At 44.7% G+C, this 24,765-nt stretch overlaps 1 protein-coding gene across 1 annotated transcript in view; it reads left to right on the top strand.

The window, feature by feature from the left end:
- grik4 (glutamate receptor, ionotropic, kainate 4) overlaps window positions 1–24,765 on the top strand; it is a 139,960-nt gene that overhangs the window by 3,216 nt on the left and 111,979 nt on the right. Inside the window, exon 2 of the mRNA XM_060074884.1 lies at window positions 23,956–24,120. Within this exon, the coding sequence (XP_059930867.1) occupies window positions 23,956–24,120 (165 nt within the window). The remainder of the gene's footprint in view (window positions 1–23,955; window positions 24,121–24,765) is intronic.

Genomic DNA, 24,765 nt, shown 5'->3' with positions numbered 1-24,765 from the left:
TTATAGTTGGGCATAAGGGACAGGAATATGCAGGGACCCCACGTAACAATGTTACAAGTGATTCTGTGAATATTGCAATTCTGTTAAAATCTTTCTTTTGTGCGATCGAATATTTTGGGTGGTTAAAGGAATGGTCCATCAGTGGTAATAAAGGCCTGTCAATGTTCGAGTCAACATGAAGATACAAGCACTGCGGAAGCGAAGAATCCCGATTTCTTCTCTCCCCCATAGCGTGCCGTGCATACATCATGTTTACCAGCATATCTTGGCTGTAGCTGTCATGAAGCCCACCATATCCTCTTCTGCTTCCTGCAGAGATGAGCAGCAGCACAATAACTGTTTTATTATTTTGTTTTTTGGTGGATGTCCTGCTGCTCACCTTGTACATGCCTGTACTCTACAGAAGCCCACCCCCCTTGCACTGAGTCACAGTTGTTGGGTCACTTTTGGTAATTGGCTAGAGTTGTACAGTTGGGGCTGATTCTCGGTTAGTTATTTTGCACGGCATATCATGATTATTATATTAAGTGCCTTTTGTTGTGTATCACATACAGTGCATCATTCATAGTACTGCACATGTAACTTGGAATACATTTCAAATATAGAAATGTTGATTATAACCATTGTGTTATTCATAAAGCTTTTTCTATGAAATACAGTCAAACTCACACACACTCAAAACATACTTTTATCAGGGACCTCTCAATGTCATTATTATTGCATTTCTTAGGTTAGCGCAGACAATGCCAACTCATTGGAGATGGAGACGGTAGCCATAGAGCTGCTCCATTGAACCTGAGCCCTTCCCAGCCTCTCCTGCTAGCTTTCCACACACAGATGGAGAACATCTCAGAGGACTTTTAACTGCTATAATTTATTTTTTGGTGGGCTTATTCAATCGGCTTGGCTCTCCCTGCCGCTGCTTCAGCAGGTTTCACCCCTAGCTCTGTTCCCTCGCTCTCTCTCCGCAGGGCTGCTGTCACTACGGGTTTTGGCTGATAACTGCCACACAAAATCTGGGAGACGACAGGATTGATGTGATTCTCAAGGGTGGGTTGCTGGGGGGTGGAAAGGGACGGTCCTTCAGACATAAACGTTAGCTGTGTTGTCGATTTTACCAACAAAGGTCCCCTACTAATAACATAAATAAACACCTGGGCTTGGATGGATCACGCAAGGATGTGCATATCGGCACACACATGCGCACATCGGCACACACATGCGCGCACACACACACACACACGCACACGCACACACACACACACACACACACACACACACACACACACACAATAATAATAAGAAAACAATAGTATTGTAATTTAAATACCATCATATGACACTCATATAATGGTAATTTGATAGCGTAATAATGCAAAGAACATAGTTTATTTTTGTTACCAGAAATTAAACCATATTGGGCTGGAGTAACAGGTTCTCTTCACCTTTGGCTGTATGCTCTGTGTGTGTGTAGGAGCTCCCTGAGCTTCTCCTCTGACACAGAGATCAAACTAGGGGTCAGAAGCAGCACGTTACATTATTAACATTAGGCACATAACAAATAAAAAAACACTTGAAAGCTATAAAAACAGAAAAAACACACAAATGTGGGACAATTTCCAAGATCACACTAAATAGGACATTTTACCATCAGCCTCATGTATCACGTTTGATGGATGTGCATTTCTTAATAATAATAATGATATATACAAATAATAATAATCAGTGCATATAACAGATAGCAATAATTATTATTTATTATGTCTATAAAGCTAGTTTACCACTATGGAGGACACTGGAGGAATATGTGTTGAGAAATGTGCATGGTAACTATGAGAAAGACACCTGATTAAGGTTGGTTAAAGAAATGTATTCGCAGGCTAAAGCCGTCTAAAATCGACTTTGTTGACTTTTAAATTTATGTCGCTTGCTCGCATAATAGAAATAGCTTTGAATGTGTACAGTCAAATTCAGCTCCATGATTTATTATTTTATTGATTTGGGGAAAAATACCAACAAAAACCCTCGCCCATTGTAAAAAAGGACCGTTATGTTAACCCTCAGGCATGTAAACACAATGCGAAATATCGAGTTCGGCTACAATTATCGAGGTCAAGTCCATATATCATGGATATATTGACATACATATTTGCAACAAACGCAAGCACAGTTGTCCAACAATGTGCTGACTCATGAGTTCAGGCTGCCCGTACAACAATGTCTGACTCATGAGTTAATCTGCCCCAACAACAATGTCTGACTCATGAGTTCATCTGCCACACCAACAATGTCTGACTCATGAGTTCATCTGCCACACCAACAATGGCAGACTCGTGAGTTCATCTGCCCCAACAACAATGGCTGACCCATTTGCACTGTTGGACCCAGTCCGTCTTTCATCTATCTGCATTGGCTAAATTAGAAATAGGCAGAATGTAAGTCAGAGCTATGGTGGAAGGTACGGTGGGAGCACACAGAAGATAATGCCATAAACGTTGCCTTAGATACTATTAACTATAAAGGATGCTTTCTAATGTGGTTTGAAATAGATTTTGCACTACTTGACTTAGGGCGTATTCACACCTGCCTTGTTTGGTTCGAACCAAACCAAAAAAATCTCTGGTCTCGTTTCCCAATAACGATGGATCTTCGCTCGCACGATCATTCTCACGATGGATCTTGCGAACCATCGTGAATTTCTTTGGAGTGTTTCCCGAAACTCCTCTTAACATGAACGAGCTTCCACTGCACTCACGACGTTCGTAGGATTGTAACTGTCCACTGACACGGTGCTGAAACGGGCTATGTATGAGGTGGAGGCGCAGGAATGTCGCAGGAAAATGGGGTTAAAAAGGGTTGAAATATCTCCCCAATAAGGCCAACAGCAGAGTAGCCTACGAAAAGAATAGACTGCAATAATATGAATGCTAAAGATATTAAACACAATTGATTAGGCCTAGGACGACATATGCTATATCTGTCCTAATCCTGAACGCACTGTGCATACATGTTTTCACGGCATTTCCCCCCATGAAATAATTCCATGTTACAAAAATCCAAAATAGCTTGTGTGACAACTAAATTTATTTATTTAAAACCGAGGGGGTCAAATCCCCCGTTCGTCACGGTGCAGGCTTTCTTGGTTCACTGGAGAAGGCGGGGCTGCGCCCGGAGTCTCTGACCTCTACATTACACCATTACGTACTCCTGAAAGTTTATTTTTTTTTATGAATGAAGACAGCCGCATTCAATAATGATCGTGTCTGAGTGTAGACTACAAACGCGATTAACTATGGTCAGGGATGTTCGTTACTGTCTAGACAGGGTCCAATAAATAGTGAACTTCATCACAGCCTCACCGAAGCGCCTGACAGTGCTTAATGCAAACAATCGCACAAAAAACGTCTGCAGAAATTCTCAGACACCCACTGGTCTCATCATGATGCATGTCTACAGTAGCAGAATGTCTTCTGTCATTGATCATTATGAGGACATTTTATCCACGATGGTTGAATTAAAATCAGAGGGAGACAGCAAGAGCAGCTCGAAAACGACCTCCCACACAAGAGCAATGGAATCATTTGGATTTTATTATATGCCTTGTGACGTGGCGTTTGATCGGTACATTTCGGCTGCGCATGTATTTTTTGAATTTTTAATTGCTGCAATCAATTATGTTGTTGTTGACTTCTAACATGTCTCTATCTTTGCTGTTTAAATCTAACAGTAGTCTATGAATAATATATCGGCAGTAACCACTATTTTTGGTTGCCAGCTGGGCATTCCGTGGTATTGGTTGTGTTTTAATAAAACACATCAAATACAGGGAATGTCCGCTGGTGACGCCACTGAGGCGATAGTAGGCTAACGATGCTCAGCATCCTACGAGTACCCCTTGAGTCCTAGTTAGCTACGAGCGTTTTGACGACGTTCGTTACGATGCTTTCGGGAAACGGTGTGAAAACTGTACGATGCTCGTACGACGCACTTCGCGATCCACTTAGGCTAATGATGCTTTCTGGAAATTGGGCCCAGACCTTTTGAGCTGGTGTGAATACAAACAATCTAACTCTGGTGCGGACCAAACAGCCGATGGGTGGTTTCGGTTCGTACGGTTCGCTTGAAATGTGAATGCGACCGCGCTCGGTCCAACCCAGTTCTAAAAATAATATGCCTTTTTTGGACGCAACAGACTCCCATTGCTGCTTGTTTATTTGTTTATTTTGTTTGATTAGTTCGGTTAATTCAAAGATCAACGTCACGTTATCAGACCAGCATCACGTTATGAGTCATGGCTCAACATGGAGCAAAGAGGAGACAAAATGTCTTTTGGATATTTGGGCAGACGCCAACATATAAAGTATGTTGGAGAACAGTTATAACAATTCCGATGCATTTAATACATTCAGTACAAGGATGGATGAGAAGGCGTTTGAGCGGTCCGCGAATAGCATAACATCATAAAATCGACGGTGTGCCAAACGCCTCTGATGCTCCAAAAGTACTGCAAATGTTTGTAACTGTATGAAACCAATCAGTATAAGCACAACGAGAGCAGCACGCTGAATCTCCATGATCTCCATAGTTTGTTTACTTTTCTTTTTATGCGTTACCCCGTGTTACCCAACCCCCGACCGTCTTGTCCAATGAAAAATTGCAATGTGAAAAGGAACCGCACCAAACCAAAAAATGGACTTTCCTGGTGTGAATACGCCCTTAGTCTGAGGTTTATTTGAAGGACCAGTCAACGTAGAGTCACGATGCCCGTATCCTATAACCTTAACTGAAAGAGTTTTACATTTTTAGCTACAGAATACTTTGAATAGAATGCATGATTATCCTTTTAAATCATAAGGGCCTCTCATTACACTAATGACTTAAGAACATATGCATGTATAGGACCGGCGCCATGGGATGTATCTTGGAAAAATTGCCTGTTTGTTTTGTAGTGTTGTTGTCGTTGATCGAGCCAACTGACAGACTGATTATCCAATTCTGCCGGCTCTCACTGAGGAGAATAGGGAATCACTAGACAAGAAAATCCTGTCCAAATTAATTTGGAGCTCAGGTGTTGAGGGAAAGGAAATACTGCGTGGTTGGAATTAAAAATGTATTCCTTGTGCCTTGTAAAAAAGTGTAACTCCTCTCTAGGCTGCATACGTTTTGCCAATTTATCGATATTATTTTCTAAACATTTCTAATGAAACCCATCCAGCACAGTCCACATGATGTGGATAAAGATGACGCAGGCCCAAGGCTTGCCTTGAGAGGGAAAACTCTGTGATGAATCTGTAGGGTTTTAATTACCAGGGCGAGTGCTGGGACCAATCGTTAGGTTAATGGCACCCGTGTCAGGTACGAGTGATGCTACGCAACTATGCACCCAGCTCATCCCGAGTCGCTATGCCACATGAATTATGCAGGAAACTTGATAAAGTCACAGGCATGCGTCTTTATCGGTACAGGGTATACATAAACACACAAACAGACACACACGTACACACACATGCACACGTACACACAGACAACACACAACCGCTCCGATATGATGTATTTTCACTGGACCACATGAGGACAAATTCAAACTAATGTTCTGTCTTGGTTCCCCTTTTCCACACAGGCACAAGCTGACATATTAAACCCTCCCTCCATGTCATTATTCACCAACAAACACATGAACACACAGTCTTCTGAATTATTAACAAGACAATTACAGGTTATATGCAGCTGCCCGCTAGAGGGTAAGAGAGCCCCCCCCCCCCCCCCTCCCACATGCTGAGAACATCATGAGGGATAAAGCTGACTTAGCTCTCATTTTATTTGTAGCCAGGCGGCAACGGAGCGGGAAAACGCATTTAACGGCCAAACGCCAGAGCTATGCATAGCATGGGGCTAGGCTAGCCGCCATCTTCAACAGTGACATCGTCGCTCTTGTTTAGCAAATCCCCAGTCTGGCGGTTTGTTTAATGAGCGGGCATGTAACCTAGGAGCCAAAGGGTTGAGTTCAAACAACGGGGTTGGAGGGGGAAGGTGGGATGTTATTGTTTTCCCTTATGATTTGACTGAGGAACGACACAGTGAACAAAATAGGGAGCGCGCTACTGCCATGACCTCGATAGTAGTTACGAAGCTGACAGGGCAGCGTCTTCACAGAGTCACAGACTCAAAGTCATTTCAGAACGCGATCATTTCAGGGAGATAAGAATATAATTGATGCCCTCTTTGTTCTTGCTACAATGACAAATCCACCATGTGACATCTGTGTCTTTGGTTTGAAATGCTGTCTATTTGTTGTCTGGGTGGATAATCATCTCTTGCTGTATAATTTATTTGATATTAGAGCAAACCCTTAACCAAGGCTGAACTTGGGTTCACTGTTCTATTTGTATCACCGTCAGGCTACTGACTTAACAGCATTAAACCACGATAACACAAACACAACTGCGCATGTATAACGGCACTTATGCCTTATAAAACATCACCATAAGTGGTGCTGGAGGAAAAGATGTTGCTGATAGCTGTGGAAGATGATCAAAGGTCATGGACTACATGCCTCCTGACAATTCTGTCATCACTGCCCATCATGCATTGCAGCTGGAGACCCTTAACCTTCACAACAGCTAAATGCATAAGCAGGGGGCCGCCACATGCTGTCATTCCAAATTTGGGTGAAGGCTGACTCATTCACTCACTCACTCACTCACTCACTCACTCACTCACTCACTCACTCACTCACTCACTCACTCACTCACTCACTCACTCACTCACTCACTCACTCACTCACTCACTCACCCACATGAGCAGGCTATTGATTTTTATGCATTAAAACACACAAAAAATCAAACGCGCACACACACATGCACACTCAAGTGAACCTTGAACCTTGATTAAATCACATGTTTTCACATGGAACACGTACTGTCACACACCAGCACGTACACACACACATAGACAGACACATAACGTTTGTGCATTCATACTTGCCTACAAAACCCAGCACAGAAAAATAAATAAATGGTCATCTGGAAATCTTTTTGATCAAAAAATGATTTGTGTCGAAAAGAAATATTTAATTTCCAGGGTGGCAGAGAGGGAGAGAGAGTAAAGGGGGTAAAAATGGAGAGGGGGGATAGAGAGTGGTGGAGGAGCAAAAGTGCCAGCAAATACATTCCAGCGTTCCACAAACAACTGTTGTGATTTACTGCTACCGACCATGTGCACATCACCCACGATTTTTTCTCACACACTCACACACACACACACACACACACACACACACACATACACTGACCTCGCACTGCACAAATTAGCAGTTAGCAGCAGGAGCAGTGTACATGTGCGGGGGCTCTGTGCTTCTATATCTCGAGTGCATGTGGCAGGGCTGAAAAGTTATGAGCTGGTCGGCGGGGGACCGGTGTATGAGTGATTCGTGTATTGCTACAGAAATAACAGCGGCGGTTGGTGAGATTAAAACAAGTTGAGAAACAGAGTCACACCGCGCACCCGGGTCGTCGTGTGGACGCGGTAAAGAAGGTCGTACCTTCATAGTTATTTTTCTTTCCTAGCACCGCTAAAATTAAAATCCTGGTTCTAACGTATGAATCACATATTGTCAAATACTGTTGCCTTAACACCTAATGATATAATAATAAATGTATAGATAGTATGTATATATATATATATATATATATATATATATATATATATATATATATATATTAGAGCTGTCAGTTAAACGCGTTATTAACGGCGTGAACGCAAACCAATTTTAACGGCGTTAAAAAAAATTATTTTTTTTCTTTGGCTCAAAACAAAGAAGCAGTAGCCTGACTGCAATGTTCATATGACATTTGTTCAAAGCAGTCGTTTAATTGCACTATAGGCTCTTTTTTTGTATCGTCCTGTTTTGATCAGTATATGCCAATGTTGCTATCAATAAAAAATCATTTGCACAAGGCAAGCCGATGCACTTCACCATGTTGATAAGAGAATTAAAATGAGAAGAATTATGTGACAAAAAAATCAAGGGATATTTAGCATAGAAAAAGAATTGGCGAGTTAACTATGACATTAATGCGATTAATCACGCTAAATATTTTAATCGCTTGACAGCTCTAATATATATATATATATATATGGTTTAAGAAGGAAAGGAGGTGGCTGAGAGTGTACCATAGAATCCCATACAAGAGATAGATCAGTGTGTGTGTGTGTGTGTGTGTGTGGATATTAAAGTCTTGTTTTTGAAGTGAGAAATAAACAGGATTCCTCAGTCTGTGAGAAGATGTTTTCATTATTGAAGTCCTTGCAGAGCGTTAACGTAGCAGCCTGTCGGGTGGCCACATGGCACAGTTGAGCACGGACCAAGAGCTGCTCCACTCCCCTCTGCTCACCTGAATGAGCTGCTGGCACGCGGACACACACAGACACACAGACACACACACACTCACACACACACACAGATACACACACTCAGATGCACACAAAAGCACACAGACACAACCATAAACTTCTCACACACACATACACACACACACACACACACACACACACACACACACACACACACACACACACACACACACACACACACACACACACACACACACACACACACACTCGCACGCACACCGAGCTCCCACACGCAAAACTTGTGAAAAATACACTGTCCAAAGCACACACTTTCTTTGACACCTCGTGCTTCCAGCCTCCCTCCATTATACGGGCTCTTTGATCAGGACTCGCTGTGAAGGAGTTGGCCCGCCCTCTGTGTGTCGGTGCCCAGCTGTGCCAAGCCCTTTGCCATCCCAACCCCTGGGCCATACTTCTGGCACCACAGATGCCTGGTTCAGGTGTGTGTTTGTGACCGTCTGTGTGTGTATTTTTTGTGCGTGGTGTCGGCACTCATCCACGTATGTGTGAGTGTGTGTATTTGTGTATGCACGAGGGCGTACCCTTCACCGCGCGGTTGTTTTTGTCCTTTTTATCGCTCTACATCCGTGTCCCCACCTGCTGCTCAATCTGAACAACGTTACCGTCGGTGCACGCTCAGTTTGCTTCGCCTCTCAGCGGTAGACCTGGCTGTGCTGTCGCTACTCTTCCTGCTAACTCACTCGCCTTCTGTTGGCAGAGAGTGGTTTAGGCTCTGGCTCCTGCTCCTGCTCTCTGGCTAGCCCTCTTCAGTGGGCAGCACCACTTCAAAAGAAGCAGATTTGATTTTGGCTGGCCGAGACTGAACGAGTCCTTGGCAGGTTAACTGTTTTATACTCGGTGCAGTTTTCCGCTGAACATTCTATCAGTGGAGATTGGTCAGGACCCCATGGAGACGGATCAAAACAAATCATGCCCGCCCTGCTTTTCTGCCTAATAACACAGAGCTTACATTGTCGCTCTTCGGCTGGAATTTCGACCTTTACAAATTAGAAAATAAAATTTAGTTAGGGGAGGTATGCAATTGTTTATTTGATTTCGCCAAAAGTTTTTCGCATTTACGAAAGAGTACGCTGTCCGCTTCACCCTGTGCGTTCTGTCTCCATGCCTGGCGAGGCCTATTCGCTTCCCGGTTGGAACGGTGCGGCGATTTGGCTTTGCCGGAGTGTTTGTTTTTCGCTTGCTAGTTGCTCTCTTGCACCGAATCACAGTGCATGTGCATGATTTAGAGGAGCAGGAGAGACAGCCTTTACAGCCTACCGTCATCCCCATGAAAGCTCCTGGGAGGGAGGGGAAACACTTTGGGGGGGGGAGTTATTTATAGAAAATATCTCCAAAAAAAGGTTGAGAAGGGAGAGATGAGAGATCTAAAACGGGGTTTATAGGTGTAGATGAGATCAGATTAACAGATTAGATGTTGTGGATTAATGTTTTTCTATTTATAATTATTTAGAATATTTAGAATATTTTTGGCAAGCCCCGCAGCTGAATTGCACAATTAAACAGATGCATAAAATATGACAGTTTCCATCACACATGGACAGACAGACGCACACACGCACACACACAGCCACAAACACCACGCATACACACCCAGCGTCAGGACGATGGTGCTGTGGTTGTCCATTAACTGTGTACAGAGAGGTCGGTTATTTTCAATGTGCACTCAACTGTGTTATTAACTCCCGCTGCACTGAATCAATCGACCGTTCAGGTGCGTTGTGTTGTGGTGTGTGTGTGTGTGTGTCCGTGTCCGCTCATATGCATGTTCAATGCTAACCTTCCCACGCGCACACAGACACTCACTGGTGTGTGCTCGCGCACACACCAGCCCCCCCACGCCGTCTCCTTCGCCTCAGGCTGCTGAGGGTCAGTGGTCCTGCTTTCCTACTGTATGTTCCTGTGTAATCCCTCACCTCAGAATACACAGCAGATTCACGCCTCTCGGGACTGACCCAGTCCCTCTCACCGGCGTCCTGTACCCCCCTCGCCCATCCCCACCTCCCCTCTCTCTCTTCTAAATCCCTCTCACAACTCACAACTCACACCGTACCACCCCTATGATTCAACACGCACAGGGAAACACACTCAGAGTTGCAGTGTGCATTCACAGATGTTTCCCACACAGTGGAGGTGTGCTGAGCTGCAGGTTGAAGAATGCAGTTGGGGTGAGGGGCGGGGGGGATTCCAGCCTGGTTCTACCGTCTCTATTGTGTTTACCTTGCTATTCTACGAGTACGCCGGCACTTTAGCTGAAGAAGCCTTGACATGACACAATCCAACGCCTCGTCATTGTGCAGGGTGACCTGTTTTCTCTCTCTCTCTCTCTCTCTCTCTCTCTCTCTCTCTCTCTCTCTCTCTCTCTCTCTCTGTCTCTGTCTCTGTCTCTGTGTCTCTCTGGCTCATTGAGATCTAATTTGGGTTTGTACGGGTGGGCGTGCGTGAAGGGTTTAAGACAATGTACAAGCAGCACTGGGGAAACCTATTCAAGTGAACTATGTATGGGCGTAATGATACTCCGACGGGCCATTCGCACACCACACTGTGGGAGGAAGACCCACAGGCGACAACTCCATGCTGACAACACTTGCTGCTTCAGCAGTTGCTGACTAGGTCCTCCACCGGTGTTCAATCACTGCATCCAATCAAATCGATTGCTTTGTGTGACGCACCAGACCAGGTTTGTGTTCATAAAATGCCTTCGGTGCTGGCTTTGCCTCGGCCATCGGACTCTCTGCTTCTGTCATCTCAGAATGACGTAACAGTGATGTTACGCACTACCATCACCTTGGACTTGAAAGCTTGCAGGAATGAGTGGGTGAAGCTCTTTTGGTATCCAACTCTTCACTGGCCGTGTTCTCTGAGCTAACGAAGACCTGACTGTGTTTACACCCCGACGGCGCTTATCCACGATGGACTCTTCTTTATACAGAACGGTCGACTCGCTGCTGAAACAGTTTCATCATGAACGGCGTCAGCATTTCCCTGAGACCCTCCCAGAATATAATAACAAATGATCTTGCATGTTCGAGCTCATGAGGCTCCTGGATACCAAGCCCCTCCATTTTCCGGGGGGGGGGGGGGGGGATCTGGGGGCGGGGGGTCACACAGTGTTCTCTGGAAGGCGGTGTTCAGGGGAAGATGAGGGGAGGGGGAAAACGCATACTGTGTTCATGTTGATATTTATAGCCCCCTTAAAACCACCAGTTGGTTGACGAATCTGCGGAACAAACAACAAGAAAACAGGACACACAATTAGAGAAAGTGGTTAAAGAATAGATGCATGATGAGGGCTAGAATAAAAAATAGACCAGGAAAAACCTCTACTAGATGGAGCCAATGGGCTACGGATGAAACATCCACAAGGGGACAGCTCAAGTACATGCACAATATACCCACATTGACAACCCAGTACAGAGAGGCGCTCAAGGACATATAGACACAGACAGGTGTAAGTGATGCATCCATGGGCGTTCTGAATGTGTCTGGGCTCCAGCAGGGCTCCCAGGGGCCCCGTTACCACTTCAAGTACCCAGTCTTTGGTGATTGGCACTTTGGAGACACTTTAGATCTCTCTCTCTCTCTCTTTCTCTCTCTCTCTCTCTCTCTCTCTCTCTCTCTCTCTCTCTCTCTCTCTCTCTCTCTCTCTCTCTCTCTCTCTCTCTCTCTCTCTCTCTCTCTCTCTCTCTCTCTCTCTCTCTCTCCTTTTGTCGAAATCCTGGAGGGTTTCTTTAACCTTTTCTATTTCTGTTTACTGTGGAGATAAACAGACACTTTCCTGTTGATTCCTCCCCTCCACCACGGCTGCATGAATGTAAGAAATCTTTTCAATCTACTCAAACGGTTCCTTTAACGGGTTACCTTCTTTATTCTTCTTCTTTTTATTAGCTTTTTCCTTTTAAACAGAGACCTACTAAAAGTTTATTTTCAATTTATGTGTTCTTGTTCTGGTACTTCGAAGTGTCATATTGTGACAGATATTTTTTGCTGTGTGGCTTATAGTGTTTATTGAGTCTTCTGTTTTTGCTGTGTGCTAGGCATATTTTCTGACAGAGATTGGAAAGAGGTAGAGAGAGAGAGAGGAGCAATCCCAGCAAGTCGGAATGATATGACCTTAAGCTACAGTCATAGTACAGTCATTGGTAACCTTGCAGTTGTCTATTATGGTGATATATCGAGGCCATGACACCAGCTGCATCTGTTGCTGACTGCCGTGTAGAAATGGAGATACAGAGTCAATATTGCATGAGTAATGGCAGTTTCTCAGTTCATTTGTGTGTGTGTGTGTGTGTGTGTGTGTGTGTGTGTGTGTGTGTGTGTGTGTGTGTGTGTGTGTGTGTGTGTGTGTGTGTGTGTGTGTGTGTGTGTGTGTGTGTGTGTGTGTGTGTGTCATTGAGCCAACAAGGTGACTAATGGACTTTGCAGGCTGTGGATGAGGCTGGCATTAGGCTGGCATGGGCCTAAAGGAGACACAATGGGCCCAGTCCTCCTGGGGTTCGTGATGCACTGGAGTGGATGATCGTGGTCCTGGGTGACTGACACTCTATTTACCCAAGCCCCTACATCAAAGACTGTCAGCGATACAAGACACGGCCATATGGTAATCACGGATAACACCAAGGTAGTCCGAAAAAACCCTGCCATCTTTGAATAAGTGTGTGTTTGTCTGTGTGTGTCCTTGTGTGTCTGTGGAGGTAACGGTGTGTGTGTGTGTGTCTGTGTGTCTGTGTGTTTGTGTTTTAATGCATGGGAGTAATGGTGTTTGGGTGTGTGTATACTTACCTAGTTGAGACTACACACACATATGCTATGCATGTGTGTGCATGTCTCACCTGAGACTGTGTATATGCATGTATCAGCGACCGGGTCTGTGTGTCCTCATCTGTGTGTGTGTGTGTGTGTGTGTGTGTGTGTGTGTGTGTGTGTGTGTGTGTGTGTGTGTGTGTGTGTGTGTGTGTGTAAGTGTGTATGTGTGTGCGTCATCTCTAGCTATGTGTGTGTGCAGGCACAGGCTTGCGTGTGAATAAACACACCTGTTACCGTGGGTTTGTATGTCTGTAATACACGCGGGGCAGAGGACTAATGTCCTTGTGTGGAGCAGCCCGGGGCTGAAACCTTGCTCAGAGACAAGACCAGTAGGTTTCCCCCAACACAGGGAGGCTGGTCAGCCGAAAACCTTCAGGGGAGGTACTTTAGTAAAGGTCATGAAAAAAATTACATAGATTCACTGCATTCAGTACCTTCATGTAGTGAATGTAGAGTGCAGTAGAGTGTTCGGACCACCCGGGGTGAACCCTACCCCCACCCGGGGTGAACCCTACCCCCACCCGGGGTGAACCCTACCCCCACCCGGGGTGAACCCTACCCCCACCCGGGGTGAACCCTACCCCCACCCGGGGTGAACCCTACCCCCACCCGGGGTGAACCCTACCCCCACCCGGGGTGAACCCTACCTCCACCCGGGGTGAACCCTACCCCCACCCGGGGTGAACCCTACCTCCACCCGGGAGGCCTTCTTACATCCATTCATGTTGTGTGACGGCTTTGCGTTCCGACACTACCGGAGTGCCCTCGAGCTAGGGGCTGTATCTCCGGTATCTCCGGCACTGCTTTAATTCCCTCTGACCTTCGCGTGGAGGGTAGCATGGAGGGAGCCAGCGCCAAGGAGTGGCTCACCCTCAGGGAAGGGAACTTAGAACTTTGTGTGACGAGGGTCTGGAATCTAAAACAGTTCACCCTCATCAGTAAACAGATACCAAATCTGTTCATTTGCAGATGTCCACTTTTAGCCAAACCCTATTTGCAGAGCAGATCGCTTCCGTGCCAATTCCGTTATTGTCCCAGCTGTTTTTGCTCTGCAATTTCAGGGCAAACTGTATGAGATAGCCTATTTCATTAATATTGGAATAGTGCGTTCTGTGCAGGGATGTCTCTTGATGGAAAAATAATGGACGGAAATGAGAGATGGAGCAGGACCAAGGTAATCAAACATGGCAGACGGGTTAACATATGTCTGTACAACAAATACATGGAATATCCCACCCACACCAAGTTTAGTATTGTTTCCCACTTCCAACCGTAATAATCACACACGAATACCATTCATGTGTGTGCAATGGTATATAAAATTAATTAAATGTACCCTAGGTTGAACTACAATGGTTGTTACTAGCCTTGACTCAAGTCAATGGATCCCTGCCGCTTTGTGCTTGTACATGGTGCTTTGTCACTGTGTACCGGAGCACCTCTGGAGAGAAAGGGTGTCCTATAGACTGTTTACCTTCCCACTCTGTTTACACACCTCATCCGGCTGGTGTGTGTTAACCAGCAGTCTGCTGTCGAACCGCTGACCCTTCTAACCTCCTCCTGATGACACACACAACACATACACACGGACACACAGTCACACGTGCACGGACACATAAATATTCACAAAAAGACACACACATTCACACAGCAACAAACACATGTACACACAAACACTCACACATAAATATTCAAACCCATAAATATTCACGCACACACACACACACACACACACACACACACACACACACACACACACACACACACACACACACACACACACACACACACTAAAACATATATGTAGGTATGTTTGTGTGTATGTGTATGTTTGTGTGTCCGCTGGACAATTACAATAAGGTGGCTCTGACTGCAGGCCAGGCCGGTGGAGGGGGGAGATGGCTGAGTGACAGGTAATGACACCCACTGAGAGCTGAGAGGTCCCAGAGGGCCCGCTGCCTGCTCACCTCCCACACACAGCGCCTGTCTCACATCGCCGGGGTCTGTTGCCGCGGTAACATCGCACACAGCAAGAGGCTGCATTCAACATCATCATCAACACCAGCCTTCCTGTCTTCTATCTATCAGTTGTGCTAATGACTATTTGTGGTTGTCTTATCTCATTATCTCCTTCTGTGATCCGGTCTTCAGAGGCCATTGGATCTCTCACTCTATATTTCTAGACCTCTCCAACTCTCTCTATAGCTCTCTAACTCTTTCTGTCCAACTCTCTCTCTCTCTCTCTCTCTCTCTCTCTCTCTCTCTCTCTCTCTCTCTCTCTCTCTCTCTCTCTCTCTCTCTCTCTCTCTCTCTGTCTGTCTCTTTGACTGTCTCCTTACCTATAAATCTTTCACTCCCTCTCCCCTGACCAGTGTTTCTCCAACTTGAGAGCTCAATCTTACTCAATCAAAGATCACAATCGCTCTCCCTCACTCTTCATCATTCAGCCCAGCTTTCCATCAACTTTCCTTCCTTCCTCCTTTCCTTCAATCCTTCCTTCTTTATTGAGTCTAAGACTGCTCTACCTACCCAGCCCCAAGTAGCACCTACACCAAGAAGGATAAAAAAAATGTAGACAATAAAAGAGCCAAGGTTTGACTTACAAAACACAAGAGATATTATGCTTACAACTGCCAGCGCTCACCGTAGCAGCTGTTCTGACTGTTGTGTTTCACTACTGCTACTGTCTTTGACCCATAAGGCCAGTCTATCCTGTTAAATACCAGATGGCAGACCCAATGGGCTACAAGGCCCGTGTTGCTGCAGAAAACAACAACAACATAAAAGTGGCCCCATATGGGAGATGGCAAACCATTTGAATCGTAATCAAGCTTAGTGCCATTGATTTGAGGTTCGGGGGAGTGGGGAAAACATGTGATCACTATCAATATTATCCGATTGGTGAGGTCCTTACAGGGGTGCATCACAGTCGTCTTCATAAGGCTGTGTATAGGTCTTCCAATAATCTCCTGCTTGCTCTCTGTCATATGTTTGTATGATGGCGTTTAGGAAGGAATAATAAAGTTTAATGTATCATATGCCAGGTAGTATGGCAAGTATTTCATGTGGAACACTAAATCACAACCGGGCATGGATGCTTGTGTGGCTGTAATGGCCAAGAGGCACCAGGAACAGTCATGTATGAATATAATCGAATCTTAAGCATCTTGCAGAGCCAAACAGATAAGACTGCTTGGCCTACAGCTATCCTGCCCTTGTAGCTGGTTGAATTCATCGCAGTGTAGCACTTTCCGTTCGGTAGTGTCTTTTTCGCAGTTACTTTGGACAAAATCAGTGAATGTAAGTTAGGTTTTAGACCAGTGGAAGATGGCATTGGAGAACCAAAGCACTCAGTTTATGATTTATGCGTATCTCGAACCCGATGGTGAACGCGGCTACCTCTCAGAGAAATGAGTCAACCTGAGTTACCTGAGTCAAAGATATCTTGCAGTTAAGTCCTGACAGATATATGTTCCCCTCTCTTGCCCGGTCTGCCTGCCAGCATGCACATATGCGATGCGATACTGCTATAAAGGCAAACAAGCTGTGCCTGCAATTCAAGGTCATGTCAGGGTTGTGAACCTTGACCCTGGCTGTGAGGAAGTGCTACCCAGCAGGAATAGGCTGTCTAAACAAGGGCATGGCCAGTAAACTGTGTCTCACACTCTCTGTCTCCCCCCCCCCCCCCCCCCACTATCTTTCCCTAACAACCATGACCCTCATCGATCGTGTGTGTCTGTGTGTTTGCTTTTATTGACTTGAAGCGCAACACACATCTCAGAATGTTTTGTGTTTGTGTGTGTATTACAAAATCTTATTTGCATTTAAGTTGCAATCTTTGAATGGATGCCATGGTGGCAAATCGGAAATTAAAAAAGAAAATGGCGTTTGTAGTGGAAAACCCGACTATAGTGGAGGAGTCACTTTGCATGATGGGTCAGACACCGCCGCAGTCCATAGTGGACAGGGAGCGATGGAGCGTGCGGCACTGCTCCCGATATTCATGCAGGGCTCCTGACTTGTGGCTCAACTTGGACAAACCTTTGGCTGCACCCAATACGAGTTCGTTGATATCGATTATAATCAACACAACACAGCTCTCGGATAGCTTCAGGCGCCAGCTTTGGATAGCCTCAGGCGCCAATCCCGGATCAACCTTTGTGTCGGGGCCTTAAAGAAAAGTACTCCCAAAGAAACAGTCAAACTCAATGTTTTGTTTATTTTCCTTCCGCTCACAAGTTTTATCTTTGTGTCCAGCAAACGGCAGGTAAACACTTACCTTCGGTGCTGTGTTTAAATTGACATAGTTGTCCAAAAACACGTCGAGACATGTCACAGAGCCTTCGCCTACTTATGCGCTGGAAACACAACTTTTGCTCCCTGCACATTTTCCTGGCAGCTCTCCCCTACCTCCTAGAAAACCTTTGTTGGGTAACTCCTTGGATGATTTGAAGCGCTAAACTCCTAAGTGAGGGATCGTCTCCTTCCTCTGCCCGCTGCTTGACAGAGACTTTTGAGGAAAATGTAGGAGGCTTGATAACAGTGGTACACTCATGGCTATGGTTCTTTTTTATGGTTTTTACTTACCAAAGGGGGACATTAAAGTGGCTACAGTGTTTTTTTCTCACAAGCAGAGGGTTTTCTGTTTTCAGGTGACTGGGGTTTTAGATAAAGTGATGATCCTGCAAAACAGGAACTGTAAACCATCCATGAAAAACAAACATTTACAAAAACACTTATAGATCATCCTAAGGGACCTGCCTGTTTAAATGAAGGTATCCTCTACAATAACATCTTACTTATTAGATTCCGAGCCTGGGGTTGTTGCTTGGATTGTAAACATAGATACATGGCCTATTTCTCTCTTGATTAAACAGGATTGCTGTTGCATATTTTTCCTCCCTCCCTCTCTCTCTCTCTTGCTCTCTCTCTATGTCTGACAGTCTGTCTGTCTCTTGCTCTCTTTTTTTCTCTTTCTATGTCTTTACTGGATCAATATCTCTGTCTGTCTGTCTCTCTCTCTCTCTCTCTCTCTCTCTCTCTCTCTCTCTCTCTCTCTCTCTCTCTCTCTCTCTCTCTCACCCGCTCCGTTGCTCTCTCGCTCTCTTTCTCTCTTTTAGTTTTTTAGTGCCACCGACATAAAGTCATGTAACGTACAGGAACATGTACGCAGGCCCCCCCCAGAGGCAACGTGAATCACATTTGTATTCATTTCCTTTTTAAGTGCATCTGGTTTGAACGATTTACCGAGTCATATTTCAGTTTTTTTTTTTATATCCAATGCCCTGAGGTGGGGGGTGTGTGTGGGGGGGGGGGGGGCTTCAGTAAAACGAAATGCGTAAACACATCACGTTTCCTGTCTCGCCGTATTGTTTCTGGGAGCATTGCGTTTCCTTTCATCAGGAGCCCACCACATTGTGTATTGGTGTTTATTTGATTCATTCGTCTCCTTGCTCAGTGACACCCCGCGTCTCTGCCTGTCACCCAGCAGCCGTCTGTCCTAAACAGACAGATGTACAGACAAATGGCAATGACCGACTCAAGGACGCCCGTCCCCCATCCGTGCCTCCCTTAACAAATCAATAACGTTGCACCGTAGCTCATGTTATTATAACCTTTTCTTATCTTGCCCACACTCCTTCAACATGTCATATGTGTGGGGGGTCTTCTCCATTCCTGCTTGTTGAATCTGAATATATTATTTACCAGTATTTGTGTTCTCCTATCTGTTATTATTTCCTTTTCATCTTGGTCACGTATATATGGTTCCTTCTGGCAGCCCGCTCACCCATGCGTGTTCTGAAGAAACATAATGGTTTCTATTGTCGTTATTTCATCCCAGTGACCCTCATCTTCACTCGTCTTCAGCCGTCAGTTGGCTGAGGAACACGGAGCCATTCTGGTCTCCTCACCTCCCCGATAGATCACACACACACACACACACACACACACACACACACACACACACACACACACACACACACACACACACACACACACACACACACACAAGCAGACACCCATTATGTGTGTAGTGTACTACACACATAAACACTCGCACATACAAACACTACACACCACACACACACAATAACATACAAACACACACAGAGCACCCATTAAGGCCCTCTTTTTAATCACTGAGATGAAGATTAATGGGGTGTTGAAATGAACGACCTATTGTCTTAACGTCAAATAAATAAATAACTGTGCTTGTGGGTTGAGTATCAACTGACGGCTGATCAAGTGAACACTCGCTGGCCAACTCTCATGTGCCTCAGCATTTAGTCACACTTCAATGAGACTTAGCACATCGGTGTCTCCACAATCCACACAATATGATGTGAGCGTGTGTGTGTGTGTGTGTGTGTGTGTGTGTGTGTGTGTGTGTGTGTGTGTGTGTGTGTGTGTGTGTGTGTGTGTGTGTGTGTGTGTGTGTGTGTGTGTGTGTGTGTGTGTGAAGTTTCTGTGTGTCTGTTTGAGCAAGAGGGCTATAATTATATTATTTGATGGCAGGAAATCAGCTTCATGTCACCAGGGCTTCCGCCAGCGGGGGGTTTTCTAATTATGTAAGATAGCACCTCTGCCTTCCTCGACAGCACACACCATAAGGCCTGTGTTGAAGATGGATTAAGGTGGGGAGCTGGAAATACCATCGCCGGTGCAGTCAGACAGGCCCTCTGATTAGCTCATGGCGGCAGAGTTCTGAGAAGTTAATAAATGAAACGGCTATCAGACCTGTTGGGGATGATAAGCATGTTGTTTTTCTGACAAACAAATGCACGGGAGAGTTTGGCTGACACAAACATGTGCATGCAAACAGACACACACACACACACACACACGCGTACACACACATACACACACACATACACAATAAAACATCAGTGAAATTACTGATGCAGTGCTGTGAAAGACATTGAGTGTCTCAGTTAATTAATGTCATTATAGCATTCAGAAGAGGAGCTCTAGTGTCTTGGAAAAATTGCAGAGCAATTCAACTTTCAAACTATTATGTTCCGTCAGTTAACATGGAAATTAAAATGATCAAACAATTTTCTGAAGGCCCCTTTGTGTTTGAGTGAAAGACCTTTTTTATTGTTTGTGTGTGTGTGTGTGTGTGTGTGTGTGTGTGTGTGTGTGTGTGTGTGCGTGTGTGTTTGTATGTGTTATACAGCAATATAACAGCAGACAATTTGATTGAGAAACTTTTAAAAAGAAGATACAAATAAATAGAAGCCAGCAAACCTTCTTTCTTTGATAGAGCCACAAACTACCTCATCCATTTACCACCAAGTCGGTCAAAGGTATGAGAATTAAAGAACAGTTATTATTTCGGTAACTTTCCGGAGATGCTTGACAACAAAGCAGAAACCTTTTGTTTAATCTTGCAATCTTGTTTTCAACAGAAGCACACACTCGTGTCCTCTGCACTGCTATTTTTTCAGTCAGCCTCAAACAACAAGTGTATGTAATCCCTCCTGAGAACATGCCAGGGTCTGCCAATGAGTCAGAAAGTTAGAAAAACAACGTTGTTTGTGTGATGCTGATTATTTCACGTGGACGGTGCTGTGCAAAGTACTGCTATCACACCTGATATGCTGATCTCCACGTGTTTAAAGCCCACTCAATGATCCATCTGTTTCTTACTGGAGCTTTTCATAAGTGGTGCAAGCATATGGGGTATAACTATCCACCTGGACTTTAAACAAACAAATCTCGCCCGGCATGCATCTATAACCCATGTACCACATTGTATCCCTGGAAACTCTGGGCAGCTGGTTTAAAAAGGAAATATATTTTTGTGTCCGTCCTTAATGAGAGTATCGCATGAACTTCTGCCCCTCTCGTTACCCTCGCCTCCCAGGACAGCACTAAACTGTTGGTGTTAATGACCTCCGACAAAAGGTGAGGGGCCAGTTCATTACCCTGCTGGTTTATACCCGTGCTGAAGAAAAGGAAGGCCTCATTAAAGGAATAGACAAAGCCAGTTGATTCTCTCACCGCAAGAGGCCCAGTATCTACGTATTGCATTGAAAGGGACCTTGGTCAAGGCTAAATGATCATAGCCTATGTCGTCCTGCCATGCTCGGCCCGCTTTACCCTCATGTTTTACACATAGCTCCATTTTCTCAGGGTTTTCCTGCTAGGTTTAGATTAATACACGCATCCATCTGTTACACGCACAACTGCACTCCTACACCCACGCAAGCACGCTCACACGCCCACACACGCATGCACGCCTCCTTTCTTGGATAATGAAAGTGAAATTGAGCTGTAAACTTTGATGCTCTAACTCTAGTGTAAATGATACGCTCACTCGGATAAAGGACCAATGTGACACAGCTAGCATCGAGTGATCGAGAGAGAGAATTCTGCTGAGGGGCATTGCATTGCATCATAGGATTATGAAAGCTATTGACGGCTGTCACTTTGAGTGACAAGGTTATCACATCTGAGAAACGGGATTTGCGTGCCTCAAGTACATCTTCACAGCCAATCGCGGATAACACGTGAGAAGACATTTCAGCCCCTGTGATGCCAAAACATGGGCGCTGGGGGCCCTTTGATCGAGGGGACCTCGGCTTTATTCACGATAGAATCAAACCAGTCGGCGTGGCAACCCTTTGATCGAGGGTATTTTGATTTTATTTACAGTAGAGTCAAACACGTCGGCATGGCGAGCCCTTCGACACTTCATTCCTGGCGGCGATGTATATATGCATTTCCTCTGCTGAAAGCAATCCGATGATGTCGTGCACTCTTTCTCCCACGCCTGCTTACCCGAGACACCCCCCCCCCCCCCCCCCCCCGGCCCTGCCACAGAACCACTCAAGGCCGCTCATTGATTGGTTTACCAGGGGTCATGGGGCGCGCCATGTTCTCAGTGTGAACATGGCGCGCTGACCCTGCTAAACCTTGCTTGTTTGGCTCCTGTCACGTATTGACCACCCTCAAATGTCAAAGTCTGGGGGAACCAGGGTTCGCCTGGGATTATACACTCGCCAGAGACGTGTGCGGTGTGCCTAAACCACAGGGATCAAAGCATCGTTTTCTGGGAAGCGTGTTGTTATTTATTTGTGTTTGTTTATTTACTCCCTGAGTGCCAGTATTGAACGTGGCCACGAGGGCGAAACAGGATGTGTGATTGTGGCTCTGTGTGTGATTCTTGATTGAAAACGGAGACTAGAATTGAAAATGCATTTCTCGATAGCCGATAAATGTGTGAGGTTTATGCCCATGTTTGGAAGTGAGGAAGGATGGCACATCTTCAGAAATCTTCAAACCATGAGGCAGGTGGGTGGGAAATATTCTTTCTTTGCTCTATTCGTCTTCATTTAATCTAAAAAATATAATGAAGTGAATTTATTTTAGCTGTACATTTCATTAAACTCCATTAAAGGGCATTCAACTCTACAGTCCCAGTTAAACCATTGTTAAAACCTCACATGACCTTTCTGTGTTTGCTTTTGGCTCCTCATCATTACATATAATTACTGCAAACTTAACAGCGAAGGCAGCAGACAGAGGATCATTAGCTTCATCCAGCTTAGAAGGTGCTAGTTATCTTTTTTATTCCCAACATTTTATTGTGAACAGACCATTTAGTTTGAACATGATTACTCGCCAATTACGCTCCTTAAATCCCTAGGATTGTGCTTCTCGTCATAAAGGTTGACCCATGAGTTTGTTAATAGTCTAAGCCAATAAGTCGAACACCCGCTGTTCGACTTATACATTTAATGCATTATAACACTTTGTTTATTGAAGACCCCATTCTTGTCAAGGAACCTTTATCTAACGGTTCTTCATTGGGTTTGTTGTTTTCATTTATTTTCTTATATGATTATAACATTTTTATATGAATTTTATCCTAAACTGGATCAGTTGTTTTTTTACCTGCGGTGCCTATTTTCACCCAACCGTGTTGCAAAAGGTTCCTATCATAAGAGTTCACACCATCTAAGGACGTTCTCTTTGGTGTGAATGAGTGTTCCCTCAAGACCTCAATAGTTCCTCCTGGTACAGTGGCATTAATACCACCAGCTCCCTGACTCCAGGGACAATGGCTCACTAAGAAATCTGGATAAGAAACAACTTTTCAGAGGACTCACTGAGAAACCTAGTGCCTCTTCCACCTCATTATTTTTCTTAAATAATGAATTAGCATACATGCGTTTCCGCACAATAATTATGTTAACGTCAACACAACGGGTTTGAACCATTGCAGATTATGTATTATTCATAGTTTTTTCATCACTATCTCATTGCACTGCGCTGCTTTGATTTGATTTGTAAAACAAGGGACTATCCTCCACAATCTCTCCCAAGCTGACTGCTCCAGTAAGCAGGGTTGACTTGACTTAAAGAAATATTCAAATCCCATCATGTTCATGAAACTCTCTTTTCATGGTTTTGTTTTAACAAGCAGAAGTTCACCGTTCAATGGAATGTGCTCAACTTTAAAAAAAAACAACAACAACTTTACCATAAAATACAGACAGACATATCCACATTTACTGATAAAACAATACCAAAACAATATCATGCTCATGACATAGCCTTTTATTGATTTGGTGTAATTGGTAAAAATATAACAAGCAAAGGTTCACCGTCCAATGGAATGTGTTGCACCTTCTTTTGTTCAACTTTACCAAGTAACACACATGCATACAAAAACACAAACTTAATAATATCCCTCTGTGTTTCGCCGTACAGCCGCCATCCTCGATGACCCAATGGAGTGCAGCAGAGGTGAGCGTCTGGCCATCACGCTGGCCAAAGACAGCATCAACCGCAACAGCAACCGCTCCACCACCGGGAAGCTGGAGGTGGATATCTTCGAACTGCTCCGGGACAGCGAATATGAGATGGGGGAGACAAGTAAGTGTGTAGTGTGTGAATGTATGGGGGTCTAGGTGTTTGTGTGTGTGGGGGGGGTCTGTGTGGCACATGTTTGTTTTGGGGGGGTCCTCGTGTGTTCCTTGGGGGGGGTTGTGTGTGTGGGTGGGGGAGGGGGAGTATGAGTTCTGTGTGTATTTTTGTGAATTCAGTGAGTGGTTTCTAATAGGGGAAGAAAGGCCTCAAAAAGAATCATGGCTCAATAATAAAACAAATTAATTGGATATTTTTTAAAATTTTAATGAGGCCAAAAGTTTTTGACTTTGATTTCGAACGCAGAGATACGGTTGTTAATTTTACGACTACTGTGAACGAAGTCAAATTAATTATTGAACCTCGCTGACAGATGTCACATTGTAGTGTGAGGACAACAAAAAAAATCTGTCCTACGTTGACGGCGTCGTATTATGTCTTGGCTCCGGCTGACCTCTGCAAGCTTTAATAGATTTGGTAGCTTTTTCATTATTTGGTGCAACACATGTATTTTACAGGAACATGTGTGGTAATGGATTATAAGAGAGAGAGAGAGAGAGAGAGAGAGAGAGAGAGAGAGAGAGAGAGAGAGAGAGAGAGAGAGAGAGAGAGAGAGAGAGAGAGAGAGAGAGAGAGAGAGAGAGAGAGAGAGAG

Source organism: Gadus macrocephalus, chromosome 16, assembly GCF_031168955.1.
Source record: "Gadus macrocephalus chromosome 16, ASM3116895v1".
NCBI lineage: Eukaryota > Metazoa > Chordata > Actinopteri > Gadiformes > Gadidae > Gadus > Gadus macrocephalus.
The sequence above is the reverse complement of the archived record's forward strand: the minus strand, read 5'-3'. Positions and strand labels throughout refer to the sequence as shown.